This window comes from Bufo bufo, chromosome 6 (assembly GCF_905171765.1).
Source record: "Bufo bufo chromosome 6, aBufBuf1.1, whole genome shotgun sequence".
Taxonomy (NCBI): domain Eukaryota; kingdom Metazoa; phylum Chordata; class Amphibia; order Anura; family Bufonidae; genus Bufo; species Bufo bufo.
The window spans coordinates 270,304-297,349 of NC_053394.1; the positions used below are offsets into that span (position 1 = coordinate 270,304).

At 38.0% G+C, this 27,046-nt stretch overlaps 1 protein-coding gene across 1 annotated transcript in view; it reads left to right on the forward strand.

The window, feature by feature from the left end:
• LOC121004788 (minichromosome maintenance complex binding protein) overlaps window positions 1–27,046 on the forward strand; it is a 119,192-nt gene that overhangs the window by 83,771 nt on the left and 8,375 nt on the right. Inside the window, exons 13-14 of the mRNA XM_040437148.1 lie at window positions 316–449; window positions 1,615–1,779. Of these exons, the coding sequence (XP_040293082.1) occupies window positions 316–449; window positions 1,615–1,779 (299 nt within the window). The remainder of the gene's footprint in view (window positions 1–315; window positions 450–1,614; window positions 1,780–27,046) is intronic.

The window sequence follows — 27,046 nt, forward strand, 5'->3', positions numbered from 1 at the left end:
CAGGGCAGGTGAGGGGCTGGCCGGTCAGGGGAGGTGAGGGGCTGGCCGGTCAGGGGAGGTGAGGGGCTGGCCGGTCAGGGCAGGTGAGGGGCTGGCCGGTCAGGGCAGGTGAGGGGCTGGCCGGTCAGGGCAGGTGAGGGGCTGGCCGGTCAGGGCAGGTGAGGGGCTGGCCGGTCATGGCAGGTGAGGGGCTGGCCGGTCAGGGCAGGTGAGGGGCTGGCCGGTCATGGCAGGTGAGGGGCTGGCCGGTCAGGGCAGGTGAGGGGAGGGTTACTAATATTCCTTAGTGCTTATAATCATCTATCTGTTCTTTAGGAGTCCGCAATTTGACTGCACTGGGTAACCTGATCACCTGGCAGAAGGTGGACTACGACTTCAGTTACCATCAGATGGAATTCCCCTGTAATATTAATGTCCTGGTTGCCTCAGAGGGCAGGTCACTGCTTCCAGTGAGTATTCCTTCCTGCTGCTTGTCCTTGTGTGAACATGTCCTCTCCTGGTTGTGTCCCAGGTCTCCAGTCTAGAGCTGTGTGTTCTGCTCCTGTCATATTACAGGCTCTTATATCAACCAGAAGGAACATAGTGCCCCCCCCCAGCAGCGCACATCAAGCTCTGCTGCACCTAGGTCTGTGGGGATCATTCCATCTTCATCGATTATGACATTTCCTACAATGTAAATTCTTTCTCATTAATGTCCCTGATGTCATTGGGAGGTCACTGCTCCCACTGGCTCCTATTCCTCACCTTCTATGAGACGCTGAATTCTTGCAGTTAAAGAACATGTCCACTGTTCTGCTGTGGTCAGTGGTTCAACATTTTTTTTTTGATAATGGACGTATCTAGATAGAGAAAAGAGAGAAAGGGGCGCACAATAGGGTAGTATGTTCATGCAAATGCAAAAAAGAAGTGCGGGATCTGGAGGCTCACCTTATGGGCTAATATAGGCACAACCCTACTGTAAACTTGTGTAAATGACACCTTTACGCCGGGGCCGCAGACAGAGTTTTCTTTTGGATAGGATGTCCAGTCCCCCAAAGGATACTTGCAACGGAAGAGGTTCTGCTTCAGCGCAAAACCACCGGTGGAGAGGGTCTTATTAGATAAATTCTTCTTTTTTAATTAAAGGAAGCGCATAAATAGCAAACACTTCACCTTCACAACCTGATGAAGGCGTTGTTTTCTATTGATGCGCTTCCTTTAATTAAAAAAGAATTTATCAAATAAGACCCTCTCCACCGGTGGTTTTGCGCCGAAGCGGAACCTCTTCCGTTGCAAGTGGTTCAACCTTGGCTGCTTTGTCGATTGGAGTCCGAGGTTGGTTGTCTCGTTAGAGGCTTAGGATGCTGCTCTGCTTCCAGAATATGAATGCGTTGAGAGAGTATATGGCGAGCTGATGAAGTTTAGGGCAAGGCCAGAAGAATCTGAACTGACAGTAAGTGCGGCCCGGACGGCGGCTTTGATTGGTTTACCCCCAGAGACAGTCTGTCTGAGCTGGTGGGTGAGGTAGCAGGAAGCCATGGGTGCAGGTATAAGTCCACGTTACTGAGGTGACCACAAATGGTTTCTGAATTCCATTTCCCCCTGATGATCCATAGTCTGTGTTTTCTCTTTCAGTCAGACTGCCACGTGCACCTGAAGCCACAGCTGTGTCCACCCAGCCTGGAGCAGTACACCGAGGCCCTGATGTCCGCCACCCTCCCTTCCCTGCTCAACAAGTTCCGCATGTACCGGAGTCTTCTACAAAATATGGATTACAACATCTCTGAAGAGGTCACCAAGGTAACAAAGAGTTGATGATGCTATGAAGGTCCAGATGCTCCGCTACCTGTTGTCAGAGTTTTTCATGTCTGTCTTGTGACTGCAAATGCTGAACAGAAAGGAGCAATCCTGATATTAGGCCCTGTTCAGACGATGTTCTCCTCCTGATAGCCACTTAATTAGCCCTTTCAGTATGGACAGCTACGTAACCCAGTCTGGCCGCCAGATCAGAGCTTGTTCTCCTGTGTAGACCGCCATGGAGGACTTCTCACCAACTGCAGGTTTACATCAGCTGCCATTAAATCCCTTCTGATAGCTTCCAGACCGCGAAGCTTCACTCCTCTTGTTGTGTGTCTCCTCATGTACAAAGTGCTGATGAAGATATCATATGCTTTACCCGATAGGCCGGGACTGCACTGAGTAGTAGCAGAGATTTCACTGTGTATACCAGGGGTCGGCCACCTGCCCCATGCGTGCCAGAGGAGACCTGCAGACCGTTTTTCTGCTGGCGGGCCAGCTGTTTCCAAACGACAGCAAGACTGTTCAGTCCTGTGACCATTTGTTAGTTGCCCCACCGCCGCGCTTTACCTTTTAATGAACAGAACCTTCAGATGTGCCACACATGCCATGTCTGCTAGGACCACCTTCATGCTTCCTGCCTTGGCCCCCAAAGAGATTGGAACTCTGCTACGCTACTGCCTGCTTGCTTACCTAACTACACTGCTCCTCCTCAGGACTGCCACAGATTAAGAAAGGTATGTGAATGGACTGGTGTTTGGGAGGAGGATGGTGCACCTGGGGAGATGGAAGAATGAGCACTGTGACCAGATGGGAGGTGGGGGGGGGATGGTGAGCTTGTGGAGATGGAGGAATGAGCACTGTGACCAGATCGGAGGTGGAGGGAGGATGGTGAGCTCTTGTGGAGATGGAGGAATGAGCACTGTGACCTGATCAGAGGTAGGGGGAGGATGGTGAGCTTGTGGAGATGGAGGGATGAGCACTGTGACCAGATCGGAGGTGGGGGGAGAATGGTGAGCTTGTGGAGATGGAGGAATGAACACTGTGACCAGATCAGAGGTGGGGGGGAGAATGGTGAGCTTGTGGAGATGGAGGAATGAGCACTGTGACTAGATCGGAGGTGGGGGGGAATGGTGAGCTTGTGGAGATGGAGGAATGAGCACTGTGACCAGATCGGAGGTGGAGGGAGGATGGTGAGCTTGTGGAAATGGAGGAATGAGCACTGTGACCTGATCGGAGGTAGGGGGAGGATGGTGAGCTTGTGGAGATGGAGGGATGAGCACTGTGACCAGATCGGAGGTGGGGGGAGAATGGTGAGCTTGTGGAGATGGAGGAATGAGCACTGTGACCAGATCGGAGGTGGGAGGAGGATGGTGAGCTTGTGGAGATGGAGGAATGAGCACTGTGACCAGATCGGAGGTGGGGGGGAATGGTGAGCTTGTGGAGATGGAGGAATGAGCACTGTGACCAGATCAGAGGTGGGGGGGAGAATGGTGAGCTTGTGGAGATGGAGGAATGAGCACTGTGACCAGATCGGAGGTGGAGGGAGGATGGTGAGCTTGTGGAAATGGAGGAATGAGCACTGTGACCTGATCGGAGGTAGGGGGAGGATGGTGAGCTTGTGGAGATGGAGGAATGAGCACTGTGACTAGATCGGAGGTGGGGGGGAATGGTGAGCTTGTGGAGATGGAGGAATGAGCACTGTGACCAGATCGGAGGTGGAGGGAGGATGGTGAGCTTGTGGAAATGGAGGAATGAGCACTGTGACCAGATCGGAGGTGGAGGGAGGATGGTGAGCTTGTGGAAATGGAGGAATGAGCACTGTGACCTGATCGGAGGTGGGAGGAGGATGGTGAGCTTGTGGAGATGGAGGAATGAGCACTGTGACCAGATCGGAGGGGGAGGGAGGATGGTAAATTTGAGGGATGGGGAAGGAGCACTGTGACCAGATCGGAGGTAGGGGGAGGATGGTGAGCTTGTGGAGATGGAGGAATGAGCACTGTGACCAGATTGGAGGTGGGGGGAATGGTGAGCTTGTGGAGATGGAGGAATGAGCATTGTGACCAGATCGGAGGTGGAGGGAGGATGGTGAGCTTGTGGAGATGGAGGAATGAGCACTGTGACCAGATTGGAGGTGGGGGGGGGGGGTGGTGATCTTGTGGAGATGGAGGAATGAGCACTGTGACCTGATGGGAGGTGGGGGGGGGATGGTGAGCTTGTGGAGATGGAGGAATGAGCATTGTGACCAGATCGGAGGTGGAGGGAGGATGGTGAGCTCTTGTGGAGATGGAGGAATGAGCACTGTGACCTGATCAGAGGTAGGGGGAGGATGGTGAGCTTGTGGAGATGGAGGAATGAGCACTGTGACCAGATCGGAGGTGGGGGGAGAATGGTGAGCTTGTGGAGATGGAGGAATGAGCACTGTGACCAGATCGGAGGTGGAGGGAGAATGGTGAGCTTGTGGAGATGGAGGAATGAACACTGTGACCAGATCAGAGGTGGGGTGGAGAATGGTGAGCTTGTGGAGATGGAGGAATGAGCACTGTGACTAGATCGGAGGTGGGGGGGAATGGTGAGCTTGTGGAGATGGAGGAATGAGCACTGTGACCTGATCGGAGGTGGGAGGAGGATGGTGAGCTTGTGGAGATGGAGGAATGAGCACTGTGACCAGATCGAAGGTGGGGGGAGAATGGTGAGCTTGTGGAGATGGAGGAATGAGCACTGTGACCTGATCGGAGGTGGGGGGAGGATGGTGATCTTGTGGAGATGGAGGAATGAGCACTGTGACCAGATCGAAGGTGGGGGGAGAATGGTGAGCTTGTGGAGATGGAGGAATGAGCACTGTGACCAGATATGAGGAGGGGGGAGAATGGTGAGCTTGTGGAGATGGAGGAATAATCACTGTGACCAGATCGGAGGAGGGGGGGGGGATGGTGAGCTTGTGGAGATGGAGGAACAAGCACTGTGACCAGATCGAAGGTGGGTGGGGGGAATGGTGAGCTTGTGGAGATGGAGGAATGAGCACTGTGACCAGATCGGAGGTAGGGGGAGAATGGTGAGCTTGTGGAGATGGAGGAATGAGCACTGTGACCAGATCGGAGGAGGGGGGAGAATGGTGAGCTTGTGGAGATGGAGGAATAATCACTGTGACCAGATCGGAGGAGGGGGGGAGGATGGTGAGCTTGTGGAGATGGAGGAACAAGCACTGTGACCAGATCGAAGGTGGGGCGGGGGGGGGAATGGTGAGCTTGTGGAGATGGAGGAATGAGCACTGTGACCAGATCGGAGGTAGGGGGAGAATGGTGAGCTTGTGGAGATGGAGGAATGAGCACTGTGACCAGATCGGAGGTGGGGGGAATGGTGAGTTTGTGGAGATGGAGGAATGAGCACTGTGACCTGATCGGAGGTGGGAGGAGGATGGTGAGCTTGTGGAGATGGAGGAATGAGCACTGTGACCAGATCGGAGATGGAGGGAGGATGGTGAGCTTGTGGAGATGGAGGAATGAGCACTGTGACCAGATCGGAGGTGGGGGGAATGGTGAGTTTGTGGAGATGGAGGAATGAGCACTGTGACCTGATCGGAGGTGGCAGGAGGATGGTGAGCTTGTGGAGATGGAGGAATGAGCACTGTGACCAGATCGGAGATGGAGGGAGGATGGTGAGCTTGTGGAGATGGAGGGAGGATGGTGAGCTTGTGGAGATGCAGGAATGAGCACTGTGACCTGATCGGAGGTGGGAGGAGGATGGTGAGCTTGTGGAGATGGAGGAATGAGCACTGTGACCAGATCGGAGATGGAGGGAGGATGGTGAGCTTGTGGAGATGGAGGAATGAGCACTGTGACCAGATCGGAGGTGGAGGGAGGATGGTGAGCTTGTAGAGATGGAGGAATGAGCACTGTGACCAGATCGGAGGTGGAGGGAGGATGGTGAGCTTGTGGAGATGGAGGAATGAGCACTGTGACCTGATCGGAGGTGGGGGGAGGATGGTGAGATTGTGGAGATGGAGGAATAATCACTGTGACCAGATCGGAGGAGGGGGAGGATGGTGAGCTTGTGGAGATGGAGGAATGAGCACTGTGACCAGATCGGAGGAGGGGGGAGGATGGTGAGCTTGTGGAGATGGAGGAATGAGCACTGTGACCAGATCGGAGGTAGGGGGAGGATGGTGAGCTTGTGGAGATGGAGGAATGAGCACTGTGACCAGATCGGAGGTGGAGGGAGGATGGTGAGCTTGTGGAGATGGAGGAATGAGCACTGTGACCAGATCGGAGGTGGGGGGAGGATGGTGAGCTTGTGGAGATGGAGGAATGAGCACTGTGACCTGATCGGAGGTGGGGGGAGGATGGTGAGCTTGTGGAGATGGAGGAATGAGCACTGTGACCAGATCGGAGGAGGGGGGAGGATGGTGAGCTTGTGGAGATGGAGGAATGAGCACTGTGACCAGATCGGAGGTGGAGGGAGGATGGTGAGCTTGTAGAGATGGAGGAATGAGCACTGTGACCAGATCGGAGGTGGAGGGAGGATGGTGAGCTTGTGGAGATGGAGGAATGAGCAATGTGACCAGATCGGAGGAGGGGGAGGATGGTGAGCTTGTGGAGATGGAGGAATGAGCACTGTGACCAGATCGGAGGTGAGGGAGGATGGTGAGCTTGTGGACATGGAGGAATGAGCACTGTGACCAGATCGGAGGTGGGGGGAATGGTGAGCTTGTGGAGATGGAGGAATGAGCACTGTGACCAGATCGGAGGAGGGGGGAGGATGGTGAGCTTGTGGAGATGGAGGAATGAGCACTGTGACCAGATCGGAGGTAGAGGGAGGATGGTGAGCTTGTGGAGATGGAGGAATGAGCACTGTGACCAGATCGGAGGAGGGGGGAGGATGGTGAGCTTGTGGAGATGGAGGAATGAGCACTGTGACCAGATCGGAGGAGGGGGGAGAATGGTGAGCTTGTGGAGATGGAGGAATGAGCACTGTGACCAGATCGGAGGAGGGGGGAGGATGGTGAGCTTGTGGAGATGGAGGAATGAGCACTGTGACCAGATCGGAGGTGGAGGGAGAATGGTGAGCTTGTGGAGATGGAGGAATGAGCACTGTGACCAGATCGGAGGAGGGGGGAGGATGGTGAGCTTGTGGAGATGGAGGAATGAGCACTGTGACCTGATCGGAGGAGGGGGGAGGATGGTGAGCTTGTGGAGATGGAGGAATGAGCACTGTGACCAGATCGGAGGAGGGGGGAGGATGGTGAGCTTGTGGAGATGGAGGAATGAGCACTGTGACCAGATCGGAGGAGGGGGGAGAATGGTAAGCCTGTGGAGATTGAGGAATGAGCACTGTGACCAGATCGGAGGTGAGGGAGGATGGTGAGCTTGTGGAGATGGAGGAATGAGCACTGTGACCAGATCGGAGGTGAGGGAGGATGGTGAGCTTGTGGAGATGGAGGAATGAGCACTGTGACCTGATCGGAGGTGGGGGGAGGATGGTGAGCTTGTGGAGATGGAGGAATGAGCACTGTGACCAGATCGGAGGAGGGGGGAGGATGGTGAGCTTGTGGAGATGGAGGAATGAGCACTGTGACCAGATCGGAGGTGGGGGGAGGATGGTGAGCTTGTGGAGATGGAGGAATGAGCACTGTGACCAGATCGGAGGTGGGGGGAGGATGGTGAGCTTGTGGAGATGGAGGAATGAGCACTGTGACCAGATCGGAGATGGAGGGAGGATGGTGAGCTTGTGGAGATGGAGGAATGAGCACTGTGACCAGATCGGAGATGGAGGGAGGAGGATGGTGAGCTTGTGGAGATGGAGGAATGAGCACTGTGACCAGATCGGAGATGGAGGGAGGATGGTGAGCTTGTGGAGATGGAGGAATGAGCACTGTGACCAGATCGGAGATGGAGGGAGGATGGTGAGCTTGTGAAGATGGAGGAATGAGCACTGTGACCAGATCGGAGATGGAGGGAGGATGGTGAGCTTGTGGAGATGGAGTGATGAGCACTGACTAATTTGGGGAGCGGGGAGTGGTGAGCCTGAAAACGATTGTGGGGGTGGTGAACAGGCTCTCTGACTATTTTTGGGGGTTAGGATGGTTAGTCTGAATGGGGGGGGACTGGATGGGATTGGTGCATGGGGGTTGAGCTCTGTTGTTATTGATGGTGTAACTGGTATATGGGGCACCGGTGTATGGTGGACAGTGGTGGGGAGAGCAGCCGTCAGTCAGTTTAATATAGTGCGGGCAGCTCTCCCCCACCATCAGTAAGTATACGTTTGGTGGGGGCCCCATCTATTAGTTCCTTAGGTGGATTGAGAGGAGCAGTGACATGCTTTAGTATCCATATATTTGCCTGAAGAAAGTAGTTGGAAACCTCTTTAAATGGTGCGAGTCAGGCATTTGTGGGATGTAGCTCGTTAATACCCACCCAAATGTGATTTATCCCTTGATGCCATTTTAGGAGCAACCAGATAGGACTCTGCAAAGCCAGAGGCATCACGGCAAATGCAGGTTGTATTGTGAGAACCATATGAGAGGGGAGGAATTGCCCCAGCAGGGGATGCTCTGTAATGGTGGGTTTCCTGGACTGGATAAGAGACTGCGCCTTTATACCAGGACGTTACTCCAGACTGCGGGTAGCAATCCAACATGGCAGAGCATGCCGCCGCCTCTGGACGTCAGCAGTGGCATTCTATCACTAGAACCTGCCTGGTGTCCTGCATGTACCGCTCCGTGCCACCGAACCGTGGACACCTTCTAGCACCCACTTCTGCTATGTGTCAATGTGGTTTGTATTGTATTATTTTCAGTGCTAAATCCACACCAAACCGCAATATCACAAGCCCAGCATCTGGTGGGAATCCTGACCCATTCAACGGTTCTGTGCATCGTCCTTATGTTCAGGAGAAATCGCAGCAGGTTCTGTATTGTGGTTCATGCAACTCTGGCTCCATAGACATTAATGGGGCTTGTGTAAAAATCTGAAGGCATCCAGATGCAAGGTGTTTTTCACTGATGGTTGCTAGGAGATGTTGAGGGTTATTCTTCAGTTTTTCTTCACGCGCGTGAAAAATATCTGTAATCCAGATACAATCCAGACGGAAAAAAGTCCCACTGAACGCAATCACAGAAACAACTTATTCAACATGTGCCAAACCAAAGAGATCCTGAAGCAATCCACGTCGCTCATGTGAAAGAGGCCTTGGTCCGGTTTCACATATACGCCATTTGGAAAACACGGCTACGCAGGTTTAGAACAAAAAATAAAATAAAAAATATATATATATATGAAAAACAGGCAGCAGCACTCTGTAAATTGCCAGGTGCAAATCCCACCTTTAATCCCTGGACCATGTAATAAAATCCACCTGTTTTCATCACCAGACCGGAGTGCTGCCCTCATTATATATATATATAGTGCTGCCCTCATTATATATATCTATAGTGCTGCCCTCATTATATATATATATATATAGTGCTGCCCTCATTATATATATATATATAGTGCTGCCCTCATTATATATATATATAGTGCTGCCCTCATTATATATATCTATAGTGCTGCCCTCATTATATATATATATATATATATAGTGCTGCCCTCATTATATCTATATAGTGCTGCCCTCATTATATATATATAGTGCTGCCCTCATTATATATATATATAGTGCTGCCCTCATTATATATATATATAGTGCTGCCCTCATTATATATATATATATATATATAGTGCTGCCCTCATTATATCTATATAGTGCTGCCCTCATTATATCTATATAGTGCTGCCCTCATTATATATATATATAGTGCTGCCCTCATTATATATATATATATAGTGCTGCCCTCATTATATCTATATAGTGCTGCCCTCATTATATATATATATAGTGCTGCCCTCATTATATATATATATATAGTGCTGCCCTCATTATATATCTATAGTGCTGCCCTCATTATATATATATATATATATATAGTGCTGCCCTCATTATATCTATATAGTGCTGCCCTCATTATATATATATAGTGCTGCCCTCATTATATATATATAGTGCTGCCCTCATTATATCTATATCTATATAGTGCTGCCCTCATTATATCTATATATAGTGCTGCCCTCATTATATATATATATAGTGCTGCCCTCATTATATATATATATAGTGCTGCCCTCATTATATATATATATAGTGCTGCCCTCATTATATATATATATAGTGCTGCCCTCATTATATATATATAGTGCTGCCCTCATTATATATATATATATATAGTGCTGCCCTCATTATATCTATATATATATAGTGCTGCCCTCATTATATCTATATCTATATAGTGCTGCCCTCATTATATCTATATATATATAGTGCTGCCCTCATTATATCTATATCTATATAGTGCTGCCCTCATTATATCTATATATATATAGTGCTGCCCTCATTATATATATAGTGCTGCCCTCATTATATATATATATATCTATAGTGCTGCCCTCATTTTATATATATATATATATCTATAGTGCTGCCCTCATTATATCTATATATATAGTGCTGCCCTCATTATATATATATCTATATAGTGCTGCCCTCATTATATCTATATATATATAGTGCTGCCCTCATTATATATATATATCTATAGTGCTGCCCTCATTATATCTATATATATATATAGTGCTGCCCTCATTATATATATATATATATATATATATAGTGCTGCCCTCATTATATATATATATAGTGCTGCCCTCATTATATCTATATATATATAGTGCTGCCCTCATTATATATATATATCTATAGTGCTGCCCTCATTATATCTATATATATATAGTGCTGCCCTCATTATATATATATATAGTGCTGCCCTCATTATATCTATATCTATATAGTGCTGCCCTCATTATATCTATATATATATAGTGCTGCCCTCATTATATCTATATCTATATAGTGCTGCCCTCATTATATCTATATCTATATAGTGCTGCCCTCATTATATCTATATATATATAGTGCTGCCCTCATTATATATATAGTGCTGCCCTCATTATATATATATATATCTATAGTGCTGCCCTCATTTTATATATATATATATATCTATAGTGCTGCCCTCATTATATCTATATATATAGTGCTGCCCTCATTATATATATATCTATATAGTGCTGCCCTCATTATATCTATATATATATAGTGCTGCCCTCATTATATATATATATATAGTGCTGCCCTCATTATATATATATATCTATATAGTGCTGCCCTCATTATATCTATATATATATAGTGCTGCCCTCATTATATATATATATATATCTATAGTGCTGCCCTCATTATATATATATATATATATAGTGCTGCCCTCATTATATCTATATATATAGTGCTGCCCTCATTATATATATATATCTATAGTGCTGCCCTCATTATATCTATATATATATATATAGTGCTGCCCTCATTATATATATATAGTGCTGCCCTCATTATATATATATAGTGCTGCCCTCATTATATCTATATATAGTGCTGCCCTCATTATATCTATATATATAGTGCTGCCCTCATTATATATATATATCTATAGTGCTGCCCTCATTATATCTATATATATATAGTGCTGCCCTCATTATATCTATATATATATATATATAGTGCTGCCCTCATTATATATATCTATAGTGCTGCCCTCATTATATATATATATAGTGCTGCCCTCATTATATATATCTATAGTGCTGCCCTCATTATATATATCTATAGTGCTGCCCTCATTATATATATATCTATAGTGCTGCCCTCATTATATATATATATAGTGCTGCCCTCATTATATCTATATCTATAGTGCTGCCCTCATTATATCTATATATATAGTGCTGCCCTCATTATATATATATCTATAGTGCTGCCCTCATTATATATATCTATAGTGCTGCCCTCATTATATATATATATATAGTGCTGCCCTCATTATATATATATATATATATATATATAGTGCTGCCCTCATTATATATATCTATAGTGCTGCCCTCATTATATATATATATATAGTGCTGCCCTCATTATATATATCTATAGTGCTGCCCTCATTATATATATCTATAGTGCTGCCCTCATTATATATATATCTATAGTGCTGCCCTCATTATATATATATATAGTGCTGCCCTCATTATATCTATATCTATAGTGCTGCCCTCATTATATCTATATATATAGTGCTGCCCTCATTATATATATATCTATAGTGCTGCCCTCATTATATATATATATATATATATATAGTGCTGCCCTCATTATATATATCTATAGTGCTGCCCTCATTATATATATATATATAGTGCTGCCCTCATTATATATATCTATAGTGCTGCCCTCATTATATATATATATAGTGCTGCCCTCATTATATATATATATATAGTGCTGCCCTCATTATATATCTATAGTGCTGCCCTCATTATATATATATATATAGTGCTGCCCTCATTATATATCTATAGTGCTGCCCTCATTATATCTATATATATCTATAGTGCTGCCCTCATTATATATATCTATAGTGCTGCCCTCATTATATATATATATATATATATAGTGCTGCCCTCATTATATATCTATAGTGCTGCCCTCATTATATATATATATATAGTGCTGCCCTCATTATATATCTATAGTGCTGCCCTCATTATATATATATATAGTGCTGCCCTCATTATATATATATATAGTGCTGCCCTCATTATATATATATATAGTGCTGCCCTCATTATATCTATATATATCTATAGTGCTGCCCTCATTATATATATATATAGTGCTGCCCTCATTATATCTATATATATCTATAGTGCTGCCCTCATTATATATATCTATAGTGCTGCCCTCATTATATCTATATATATATATAGTGCTGCCCTCATTATATATATATAGTGCTGCCCTCATTATATATATATATAGTGCTGCCCTCATTATATATATATATATATATATATAGTGCTGCCCTCATTATATATCTATAGTGCTGCCCTCATTATATATCTATATATAGTGCTGCCCTCATTATATCTATATCTATAGTGCTGCCCTCATTATATCTATATAGTGCTGCCCTCATTATATCTATATATAGTGCTGCCCTCATTATATATATCTATAGTGCTGCCCTCATTATATCTATATATAGTGCTGCCCTCATTATATATCTATAGTGCTGCCCTCATTATATATATATATAGTGCTGCCCTCATTATATATATATATAGTGCTGCCCTCATTATATATATATATAGTGCTGCCCTCATTATATATATATAGTGCTGCCCTCATTATATCTATATATAGTGCTGCCCTCATTATATCTATATATAGTGCTGCCCTCATTATATATATATATATAGTGCTGCCCTCATTATATATATATAGTGCTGCCCTCATTATATCTATATATAGTGCTGCCCTCATTATATATATCTATAGTGCTGCCCTCATTATATATATATATATAGTGCTGTCCTCATTATATCTATATATAGTGCTGCCCTCATTATATCTATATATAGTGCTGCCCTCATTATATATATCTATAGTGCTGCCCTCATTATACATATATATAGTGCTGCCCTCATTATATATATATAGTGCTGTCCTCATTATATATATATATATAGTGCTGCCCTCATTATATATATATAGTGCTGCCCTCATTATATATATATATATAGTGCTGCCCTCATTATATATCTATAGTGCTGCCCTCATTATATATATATATATAGTGCTGCCCTCATTATATATATATAGTGCTGCCCTCATTATATATATATAGTGCTGCCCTCATTATATATATATAGTGCTGCCCTCATTATATATATATATATATAGTGCTGCCCTCATTATATCTATATCTATAGTGCTGCCCTCATTATATCTATATATATATATAGTGCTGCCCTCATTATATCTATATAGTGCTGTCCTCATTATATATATATAGTGCTGCCCTCATTATATATATCTATAGTGCTGCCCTCATTATATATATCTATAGTGCTGCCCTCATTATATCTATATATAGTGCTGCCCTCATTATATCTATATATATATATAGTGCTGCCCTCATTATATATATCTATAGTGCTGCCCTCATTATATCTATATATAGTGCTGTCCTCATTATATATATATCTATAGTGCTGCCCTCATTATATCTATATCTATAGTGCTGCCCTCATTATATATATATATAGTGCTGCCCTCATTATATATATCTATAGTGCTGTCCTCATTATATATATATAGTGCTGCCCTCATTATATATATATATAGTGCTGCCCTCATTATATATATCTATAGTGCTGCCCTCATTATATCTATATAGTGCTGCCCTCATTATATATATATCTATAGTGCTGCCCTCATTATATATATATATAGTGCTGCCCTCATTATATATATATATAGTGCTGCCCTCATTATATCTATATATAGTGCTGCCCTCATTATATATATATATATAGTGCTGCCCTCATTATATATATATATAGTGCTGCCCTCATTATATCTATATCTATAGTGCTGCCCTCATTATATCTATATATATATAGTGCTGCCCTCATTATATATATATAGTGCTGCCCTCATTATATATATATATAGTGCTGCCCTCATTATATCTATATATATATATATATAGTGCTGCCCTCATTATATATATATATAGTGCTGCCCTCATTATATCTATATATAGTGCTGTCCTCATTATATATATATCTATAGTGCTGTCCTCATTATATATATATAGTGCTGCCCTCATTATATATATCTATAGTGCTGCCCTCATTATATATATATATAGTGCTGCCCTCATTATATCTATATAGTGCTGCCCTCATTATATATATATCTATAGTGCTGCCCTCATTATATCTATATATAGTGCTGCCCTCATTATATATATATCTATAGTGCTGCCCTCATTATATATATATATAGTGCTGCCCTCATTATATATATATATATATAGTGCTGCCCTCATTATATATATATATATATAGTGCTGCCCTCATTATATATATATAGTGCTGCCCTCATTATATATATCTATAGTGCTGCCCTCATTATATATATATATATAGTGCTGCCCTCATTATATATATATCTATAGTGCTGCCCTCATTATATATATATATATATATATAGTGCTGCCCTCATTATATCTATATATAGTGCTGCCCTCATTATATATATATATAGTGCTGCCCTCATTATATCTATATATATATAGTGCTGCCCTCATTATATATATCTATAGTGCTGCCCTCATTATATATATATATATATCTATAGTGCTGCCCTCATTATATCTATATATATATATAGTGCTGCCCTCATTATATATATATAGTGCTGCCCTCATTATATATCTATAGTGCTGCCCTCATTATATCTATATATATCTATAGTGCTGCCCTCATTATATCTATATATATATATAGTGCTGCCCTCATTATATATATATAGTGCTGCCCTCATTATATATCTATAGTGCTGCCCTCATTATATATATATATATAGTGCTGTCCTCATTATATATATATATATAGTGCTGCCCTCATTATATATATATAGTGCTGTCCTCATTATATATATATATATATAGTGCTGCCCTCATTATATATATATATATATAGTGCTGCCCTCATTATATCTATATATAGTGCTGCCCTCATTATATATATATATAGTGCTGCCCTCATTATATATATATATAGTGCTGCCCTCATTATATATATATATAGTGCTGCCCTCATTATATATATCTATAGTGCTGCCCTCATTATATATATATATAGTGCTGCCCTCATTATATATATATATAGTGCTGCCCTCATTATATATATCTATAGTGCTGCCCTCATTATATATATATATCTATAGTGCTGCCCTCATTATATATATATATAGTGCTGCCCTCATTATATATATCTATAGTGCTGCCCTCATTATATATATATATATCTATAGTGCTGCCCTCATTATATATATATATCTATAGTGCTGCCCTCATTATATATATATATAGTGCTGCCCTCATTATATATATATATAGTGCTGCCCTCATTATATCTATATATAGTGCTGCCCTCATTATATCTATATATAGTGCTGCCCTCATTATATATATATATAGTGCTGCCCTCATTATATCTATATCTATAGTGCTGCCCTCATTATATATATATATAGTGCTGCCCTCATTATATATATATATCTATAGTGCTGCCCTCATTATATATATATATAGTGCTGACCTCATTATATATCTATAGTGCTGCCCTCATTATATATATATATAGTGCTGTCCTCATTATATCTATATATATATAGTGCTGCCCTCATTATATATATATAGTGCTGCCCTCATTATATATATCTATAGTGCTGCCCTCATTATATATATATAGTGCTGTCCTCATTATATATATATATATATAGTGCTGCCCTCATTATATATATATAGTGCTGTCCTCATTATATATATATATATAGTGCTGCCCTCATTATATATATCTATAGTGCTGCCCTCATTATATATATATAGTGCTGCCCTCATTATATATATATATATAGTGCTGCCCTCATTATATATATATAGTGCTGCCCTCATTATATATATATATATATAGTGCTGCCCTCATTATATATATATATAGTGCTGCCCTCATTATATCTATATATAGTGCTGCCCTCATTATATCTATATATAGTGCTGCCCTCATTATATATATATATAGTGCTGCCCTCATTATATCTATATATAGTGCTGCCCTCATTATATATATATATAGTGCTGCCCTCATTATATCTATATATAGTGCTGCCCTCATTATATCTATATATAGTGCTGCCCTCATTATATATATATATATATAGTGCTGCCCTCATTATATCTATATATAGTGCTGCCCTCATTATATATATATATAGTGCTGCCCTCATTATATATATATATAGTGCTGCCCTCATTATATATCTATAGTGCTGCCCTCATTATATATATATAGTGCTGCCCTCATTATATATATATATATAGTGCTGCCCTCATTATATATATATATATAGTGCTGCCCTCATTATATCTATATATAGTGCTGCCCTCATTATATATATATAGTGCTGCCCTCATTATATATATATCTATAGTGCTGCCCTCATTATATATATCTATAGTGCTGCCCTCATTATATATATATAGTGCTGCCCTCATTATATATATATATATAGTGCTGCCCTCATTATATATATATATATAGTGCTGCCCTCATTATATATATATCTATAGTGCTGCCCTCATTATATATATATAGTGCTGCCCTCATTATATCTATATATAGTGCTGCCCTCATTATATCTATATATATCTATAGTGCTGCCCTCATTATATATATATATATAGTGCTGCCCTCATTATATCTATATATCTATAGTGCTGCCCTCATTATATATATATATAGTGCTGCCCTCATTATATATATATATATATATATATAGTGCTGCCCTCATTATATATATATATAGTGCTGCCCTCATTATATATATATATATAGTGCTGCCCTCATTATATATATCTATAGTGCTGCCCTCATTATATATATATATAGTGCTGCCCTCATTATATATATATCTATAGTGCTGCCCTCATTATATCTATATATAGTGCTGCCCTCATTATATATATATATATATATAGTGCTGCCCTCATTATATATATATATATATAGTGCTGCCCTCATTATATCTATATATAGTGCTGCCCTCATTATATATCTATAGTGCTGCCCTCATTATATATATATATATATAGTGCTGCCCTCATTATATATATATATCTATAGTGCTGCCCTCATTATATATATATATCTATAGTGCTGCCCTCATTATATCTATATATCTATAGTGCTGCCCTCATTATATATATATATAGTGCTGCCCTCATTATATATATATATATATATATATATAGTGCTGCCCTCATTATATATCTATAGTGCTGCCCTCATTATATATATATAGTGCTGCCCTCATTATATCTATATATAGTGCTGCCCTCATTATATATATATATAGTGCTGCCCTCATTATATATATATATAGTGCTGCCCTCATTATATATATATATATCTATAGTGCTGCCCTCATTATATATATATATCTATAGTGCTGCCCTCATTATATATATATATAGTGCTGCCCTCATTATATATATAGTGCTGCCCTCATTATATATCTATAGTGCTGCCCTCATTATATCTATATCTATAGTGCTGCCCTCATTATATATATATAGTGCTGCCCTCATTATATCTATATATAGTGCTGCCCTCATTATATATCTATAGTGCTGCCCTCATTATATATATATAGTGCTGCCCTCATTATATATATAGTGCTGCCCTCATTATATATCTATAGTGCTGCCCTCATTATATCTATATCTATAGTGCTGCCCTCATTATATATCTATAGTGCTGCCCTCATTATATATATATAGTGCTGCCCTCATTATATATCTATAGTGCTGCCCTCATTATATCTATATATATCTATAGTGCTGCCCTCATTATATATCTATAGTGCTGCCCTCATTATATATATATATATATAGTGCTGCCCTCATTATATATATATATCTATAGTGCTGCCCTCATTATATATATATATATCTATAGTGCTGCCCTCATTATATATATATATATATAGTGCTGCCCTCATTATATATATATATATATATAGTGCTGCCCTCATTATATATCTATAGTGCTGCCCTCATTATATATATATATAGTGCTGCCCTCATTATATATCTATAGTGCTGCCCTCATTATATATATCTATAGTGCTGCCCTCATTATATATATATATATATATATAGTGCTGCCCTCATTATATCTATATATATCTATAGTGCTGCCCTCATTATATATATATATAGTGCTGCCCTCATTATATATATATAGTGCTGCCCTCATTATATATATATATAGTGCTGCCCTCATTATATATATCTATAGTGCTGCCCTCATTATATATATATATAGTGCTGCCCTCATTATATATATATATAGTGCTGCCCTCATTATATATATATCTATAGTGCTGCCCTCATTATATATATATATAGTGCTGCCCTCATTATATCTATATATAGTGCTGCCCTCATTATATATATATAGTGCTGCCCTCATTATATATATATATAGTGCTGCCCTCATTATATATATATATATAGTGCTGCCCTCATTATATATATATATATATAGTGCTGTCCTCATTATATATATATAGTGCTGCCCTCATTATATCTATATATAGTGCTGCCCTCATTATATCTATATATATCTATAGTGCTGCCCTCATTATATATATATAGTGCTGCCCTCATTATATATATATATATATAGTGCTGTCCTCATTATATATATATAGTGCTGCCCTCATTATATCTATATATAGTGCTGCCCTCATTATATCTATATATATAGTGCTGCCCTCATTATATATATATATATAGTGCTGCCCTCATTATATATATATATAGTGCTGCCCTCATTATATATATATATAGTGCTGCCCTCATTATATATATATATAGTGCTGCCCTCATTATATCTATCTATAGTGCTGCCCTCATTATATATATATATAGTGCTGCCCTCATTATATCTATATATAGTGCTGCCCTCATTATATATATATATAGTGCTGCCCTCATTATATATATATATAGTGCTGCCCTCATTATATATATATATAGTGCTGCCCTCATTATATATATATATAGTGCTGCCCTCATTATATCTATATAGTGCTGCCCTCATTATATATATATATAGTGCTGCCCTCATTATATATATATATAGTGCTGCCCTCATTATATATATCTATAGTGCTGCCCTCATTATATATATCTATAGTGCTGCCCTCATTATATCTATATATCTATAGTGCTGCCCTCATTATATATATATATATAGTGCTGCCCTCATTATATATATATATATATATATAGTGCTGCCCTCATTATATATCTATAGTGCTGCCCTCATTATATCTATATCTATAGTGCTGCCCTCATTATATATATATAGTGCTGCCCTCATTATATCTATATATAGTGCTGCCCTCATTATATATCTATAGTGCTGCCCTCATTATATATATATATATATAGTGCTGCCCTCATTATATATATATATATCTATAGTGCTGCCCTCATTATATATATATATCTATAGTGCTGCCCTCATTATATATATATATAGTGCTGCCCTCATTATATATATATATATATATATATATATAGTGCTGCCCTCATTATATATCTATAGTGCTGCCCTCATTATATATATATAGTGCTGCCCTCATTATATCTATATATAGTGCTGCCCTCATTATATATCTATAGTGCTGCCCTCATTATATATATCTATAGTGCTGCCCTCATTATATATCTATAGTGCTGCCCTCATTATATATATATATATATAGTGCTGCCCTCATTATATATATATATCTATAGTGCTGCCCTCATTATATATATATATCTATAGTGCTGCCCTCATTATATATATATATATATAGTGCTGCCCTCATTATATATCTATAGTGCTGCCCTCATTATATATATATATAGTGCTGCCCTCATTATATATCTATAGTGCTGCCCTCATTATATATATCTATAGTGCTGCCCTCATTATATATATATATATATATATAGTGCTGCCCTCATTATATATATATATATAGTGCTGCCCTCATTATATCTATATATATCTATAGTGCTGCCCTCATTATATATATATATAGTGCTGCCCTCATTATATATATCTATAGTGCTGCCCTCATTATATATATATATAGTGCTGCCCTCATTATATATATCTATAGTGCTGCCCTCATTATATATATCTATAGTGCTGCCCTCATTATATATATATATAGTGCTGCCCTCATTATATATATATATATAGTGCTGCCCTCATTATATATATATATAGTGCTGCCCTCATTATATATATATATATAGTGCTGCCCTCATTATATCTATATATATCTATAGTGCTGCCCTCATTATATATATATATAGTGCTGCCCTCATTATATATATATATAGTGCTGCCCTCATTATATATATATATAGTGCTGCCCTCATTATATATATATATAGTGCTGCCCTCATTATATATATATATAGTGCTGCCCTCATTATATATATCTATAGTGCTGCCCTCATTATATATATATATAGTGCTGCCCTCATTATATATATATATAGTGCTGCCCTCATTATATCTATATATAGTGCTGCCCTCATTATATATATATAGTGCTGCCCTCATTATATATATATATATAGTGCTGTCCTCATTATATATATCTATAGTGCTGCCCTCATTATATATATATATAGTGCTGCCCTCATTATATATATATAGTGCTGCCCTCATTATATATATATATATAGTGCTGTCCTCATTATATATATATAGTGCTGCCCTCATTATATCTATATATAGTGCTGCCCTCATTATATCTATATATATCTATAGTGCTGCCCTCATTATATATATATATATATATATATAGTGCTGCCCTCATTATATATATATATATAGTGCTGCCCTCATTATATCTATATATCTATAGTGCTGCCCTCATTATATATATATATATAGTGCTGCCCTCATTATATATATATATATATATATATATAGTGCTGCCCTCATTATATATATATATAGTGCTGCCCTCATTATATATATATATAGTGCTGCCCTCATTATATATATATATAGTGCTGCCCTCATTATATATATATATAGTGCTGCCCTCATTATATATATATCTATAGTGCTGCCCTCATTATATATATCTATAGTGCTGCCCTCATTATATATATATATATAGTGCTGCCCTCATTATATATATCTATAGTGCTGCCCTCATTATATCTATATATATATATAGTGCTGCCCTCATTATATATATCTATAGTGCTGCCCTCATTATATCTATATATAGTGCTGTCCTCATTATATATATATCTATAGTGCTGCCCTCATTATATCTATATCTATAGTGCTGCCCTCATTATATATATATATAGTGCTGCCCTCATTATATATATCTATAGTGCTGTCCTCATTATATATATATAGTGCTGCCCTCATTATATATATATATAGTGCTGCCCTCATTATATATATATATAGTGCTGCCCTCATTATATATATCTATAGTGCTGCCCTCATTATATATATATATAGTGCTGCCCTCATTATATCTATATAGTGCTGCCCTCATTATATATATATCTATAGTGCTGCCCTCATTATATATATATATAGTGCTGCCCTCATTATATATATATATAGTGCTGCCCTCATTATATCTATATATAGTGCTGCCCTCATTATATATATATATATAGTGCTGCCCTCATTATATATATATATAGTGCTGCCCTCATTATATCTATATCTATAGTGCTGCCCTCATTATATCTATATCTATAGTGCTGCCCTCATTATATCTATATATATATATAGTGCTGCCCTCATTATATATATATAGTGCTGCCCTCATTGTATATATATATAGTGCTGCCCTCATTATATATATATATAGTGCTGCCCTCATTATATATATATATAGTGCTGCCCTCATTATATATATATATAGTGCTGCCCTCATTATATCTATATCTATAGTGCTGCCCTCATTATATCTATATATATATATAGTGCTGCCCTCATTATATCTATATCTATAGTGCTGCCCTCATTATATCTATATATATATAGTGCTGCCCTCATTATATATATATATAGTGCTGCCCTCATTATATATATATATAGTGCTGCCCTCATTATATATATATAGTGCTGCCCTCATTATATATATATATATAGTGCTGCCCTCATTATATATATATATAGTGCTGCCCTCATTATATCTATATATAGTGCTGCCCTCATTATATCTATATATATATAGTGCTGCCCTCATTATATATATCTATAGTGCTGCCCTCATTATATCTATATATATAGTGCTGCCCTCATTATATATATATCTATAGTGCTGCCCTCATTATATCTATATATAGTGCTGCCCTCATTATATCTATATATATATAGTGCTGCCCTCATTATATATATCTATAGTGCTGCCCTCATTATATCTATATATATAGTGCTGCCCTCATTATATATATATCTATAGTGCTGCCCTCATTATATATATATATAGTGCTGCCCTCATTATATATATCTATAGTGCTGTCCTCATTATATATATATAGTGCTGCCCTCATTATATATATATATAGTGCTGCCCTCATTATATATATATATAGTGCTGCCCTCATTATATATATCTATAGTGCTGCCCTCATTATATATATATATAGTGCTGCCCTCATTATATCTATATAGTGCTGCCCTCATTATATATATATCTATAGTGCTGCCCTCATTATATATATATCTATAGTGCTGCCCTCATTATATATATATATAGTGCTGCCCTCATTATATCTATATATAGTGCTGCCCTCATTATATATATATATATAGTGCTGCCCTCATTATATATATATAGTGCTGCCCTCATTATATATATCTATAGTGCTGCCCTCATTATATATATCTATAGTGCTGCCCTCATTATATATATATATATAGTGCTGCCCTCATTATATATATATATCTATAGTGCTGCCCTCATTATATATATATATATATATATAGTGCTGCCCTCATTATATCTATATATAGTGCTGCCCTCATTATATATATATATAGTGCTGCCCTCATTATATCTATATATATATAGTGCTGCCCTCATTATATCTATATATATATAGTGCTGCCCTCATTATATATATATATAGTGCTGACCTCATTATATATCTATAGTGCTGCCCTCATTATATATATATATATATCTATAGTGCTGCCCTCATTATATCTATATATCTATAGTGCTGCCCTCATTATATATATATATATATCTATAGTGCTGCCCTCATTATATCTATATATAGTGCTGCCCTCATTATATATATATATAGTGCTGCCCTCATTATATATATATATATCTATAGTGCTGCCCTCATTATATCTATATATAGTGCTGCCCTCATTATATATATATATAGTGCTGCCCTCATTATATCTATATATATATAGTGCTGCCCTCATTATATCTATATATATATAGTGCTGCCCTCATTATATATATATATATATCTATAGTGCTGCCCTCATTATATCTATATATATATATAGTGCTGCCCTCATTATATATATATAGTGCTGTCCTCATTATATCTATATATATATATAGTGCTGCCCTCATTATATATATAGTGCTGCCCTCATTATATATATATATATAGTGCTGCCCTCATTATATATATATCTATAGTGCTGCCCTCATTATATATATATAGTGCTGCCCTCATTATATATATATCTATAGTGCTGCCCTCATTATATATATATCTATAGTGCTGCCCTCATTATATATATATCTATAGTGCTGCCCTCATTATATATCTATAGTGCTGCCCTCATTATATATATATATATAGTGCTGCCCTCATTATATATCTATAGTGCTGCCCTCATTATATATATATAGTGCTGTCCTCATTATATATATATATATATAGTGCTGCCCTCATTATATCTATATCTATAGTGCTGCCCTCATTATATATCTATAGTGCTGCCCTCATTATATATATATATATAGTGCTGCCCTCATTATATATCTATAGTGCTGCCCTCATTATATATATATAGTGCTGTCCTCATTATATATATATATATAGTGCTGCCCTCATTATATCTATATATAGTGCTGCCCTCATTATATATATATATAGTGCTGCCCTCATTATATATATATATAGTGCTGCCCTCATTATATCTATATATATATATATAGTGCTGCCCTCATTATATATCTATAGTGCTGCCCTCATTATATATATATATATATAGTGCTGCCCTCATTATATATATATATAGTGCTGCCCTCATTATATATCTATAGTGCTGCCCTCATTATATATATATATATATAGTGCTGTCCTCATTATATATATATATATAGTGCTGCCCTCATTATATCTATATATATCTATAGTGCTGCCCTCATTATATATATATAGTGCTGTCCTCATTATATATATATATATAGTGCTGCCCTCATTATATATATATATATATATAGTGCTGCCCTCATTATATCTATATATAGTGCTGCCCTCATTATATATATATATATAGTGCTGCCCTCATTATATATATATATAGTGCTGCCCTCATTATATATATATATAGTGCTGCCCTCATTATATATATATATAGTGCTGCCCTCATTATATATATCTATAGTGCTGCCCTCATTATATATATATATATCTATAGTGCTGCCCTCATTATATATATATATATCTATAGTGCTGCCCTCATTATATATATATATAGTGCTGCCCTCATTATATATATATATATAGTGCTGCCCTCATTATATATATATATAGTGCTGCCCTCATTATATATATATATAGTGCTGCCCTCATTATATCTATATATAGTGCTGCCCTCATTATATCTATATATAGTGCTGCCCTCATTATATCTATATATAGTGCTGCCCTCATTATATATATATATAGTGCTGCCCTCATTATATCTATATATAGTGCTGCCCTCATTATATATATATATATAGTGCTGCCCTCATTATATATATATATCTATAGTGCTGCCCTCATTATATATATATATATATATATAGTGCTGCCCTCATTATATATATATATAGTGCTGCCCTCATTATATATATCTATAGTGCTGCCCTCATTATATATATATATAGTGCTGCCCTCATTATATATATCTATAGTGCTGCCCTCATTATATATATATATAGTGCTGACCTCATTATATATCTATAGTGCTGCCCTCATTATATATATATATAGTGCTGTCCTCATTATATCTATATATATATATAGTGCTGCCCTCATTATATATATATAGTGCTGCCCTCATTATATATATATATAGTGCTGTCCTCATTATATATATATATATAGTGCTGCCCTCATTATATATATATATATATATATATAGTGCTGCCCTCATTATATATATATAGTGCTGCCCTCATTATATATATCTATAGTGCTGCCCTCATTATATCTATATATAGTGCTGCCCTCATTATATATCTATAGTGCTGCCCTCATTATATATATATAGTGCTGTCCTCATTATATATATATATATATAGTGCTGCCCTCATTATATATATCTATAGTGCTGCCCTCATTATATCTATATATAGTGCTGCCCTCATTATATCTATATATATATATATATAGTGCTGCCCTCATTATATATATATATATATATAGTGCTGCCCTCATTATATATATATATAGTGCTGCCCTCATTATATATATATATATCTATAGTGCTGCCCTCATTATATATATATATCTATAGTGCTGCCCTCATTATATATATATATAGTGCTGCCCTCATTATATATATATATATATATATATAGTGCTGCCCTCATTATATATCTATAGTGCTGCCCTCATTATATATATATAGTGCTGCCCTCATTATATATATATAGTGCTGCCCTCATTATATCTATATATAGTGCTGCCCTCATTATATATCTATAGTGCTGCCCTCATTATATATATATATAGTGCTGCCCTCATTATATATCTATAGTGCTGCCCTCATTATATCTATATATATCTATAGTGCTGCCCTCATTATATATCTATAGTGCTGCCCTCATTATATATATATATAGTGCTGCCCTCATTATATATATATATATATATAGTGCTGCCCTCATTATATATCTATAGTGCTGCCCTCATTATATATATATATAGTGCTGCCCTCATTATATATCTATAGTGCTGCCCTCATTATATATATATATATATATATAGTGCTGCCCTCATTATATCTATATATATCTATAGTGCTGCCCTCATTATATATATATATAGTGCTGCCCTCATTATATATATATATATAGTGCTGCCCTCATTATATATATATATAGTGCTGCCCTCATTATATATATCTATAGTGCTGCCCTCATTATATATATATATATAGTGCTGCCCTCATTATATATATATATAGTG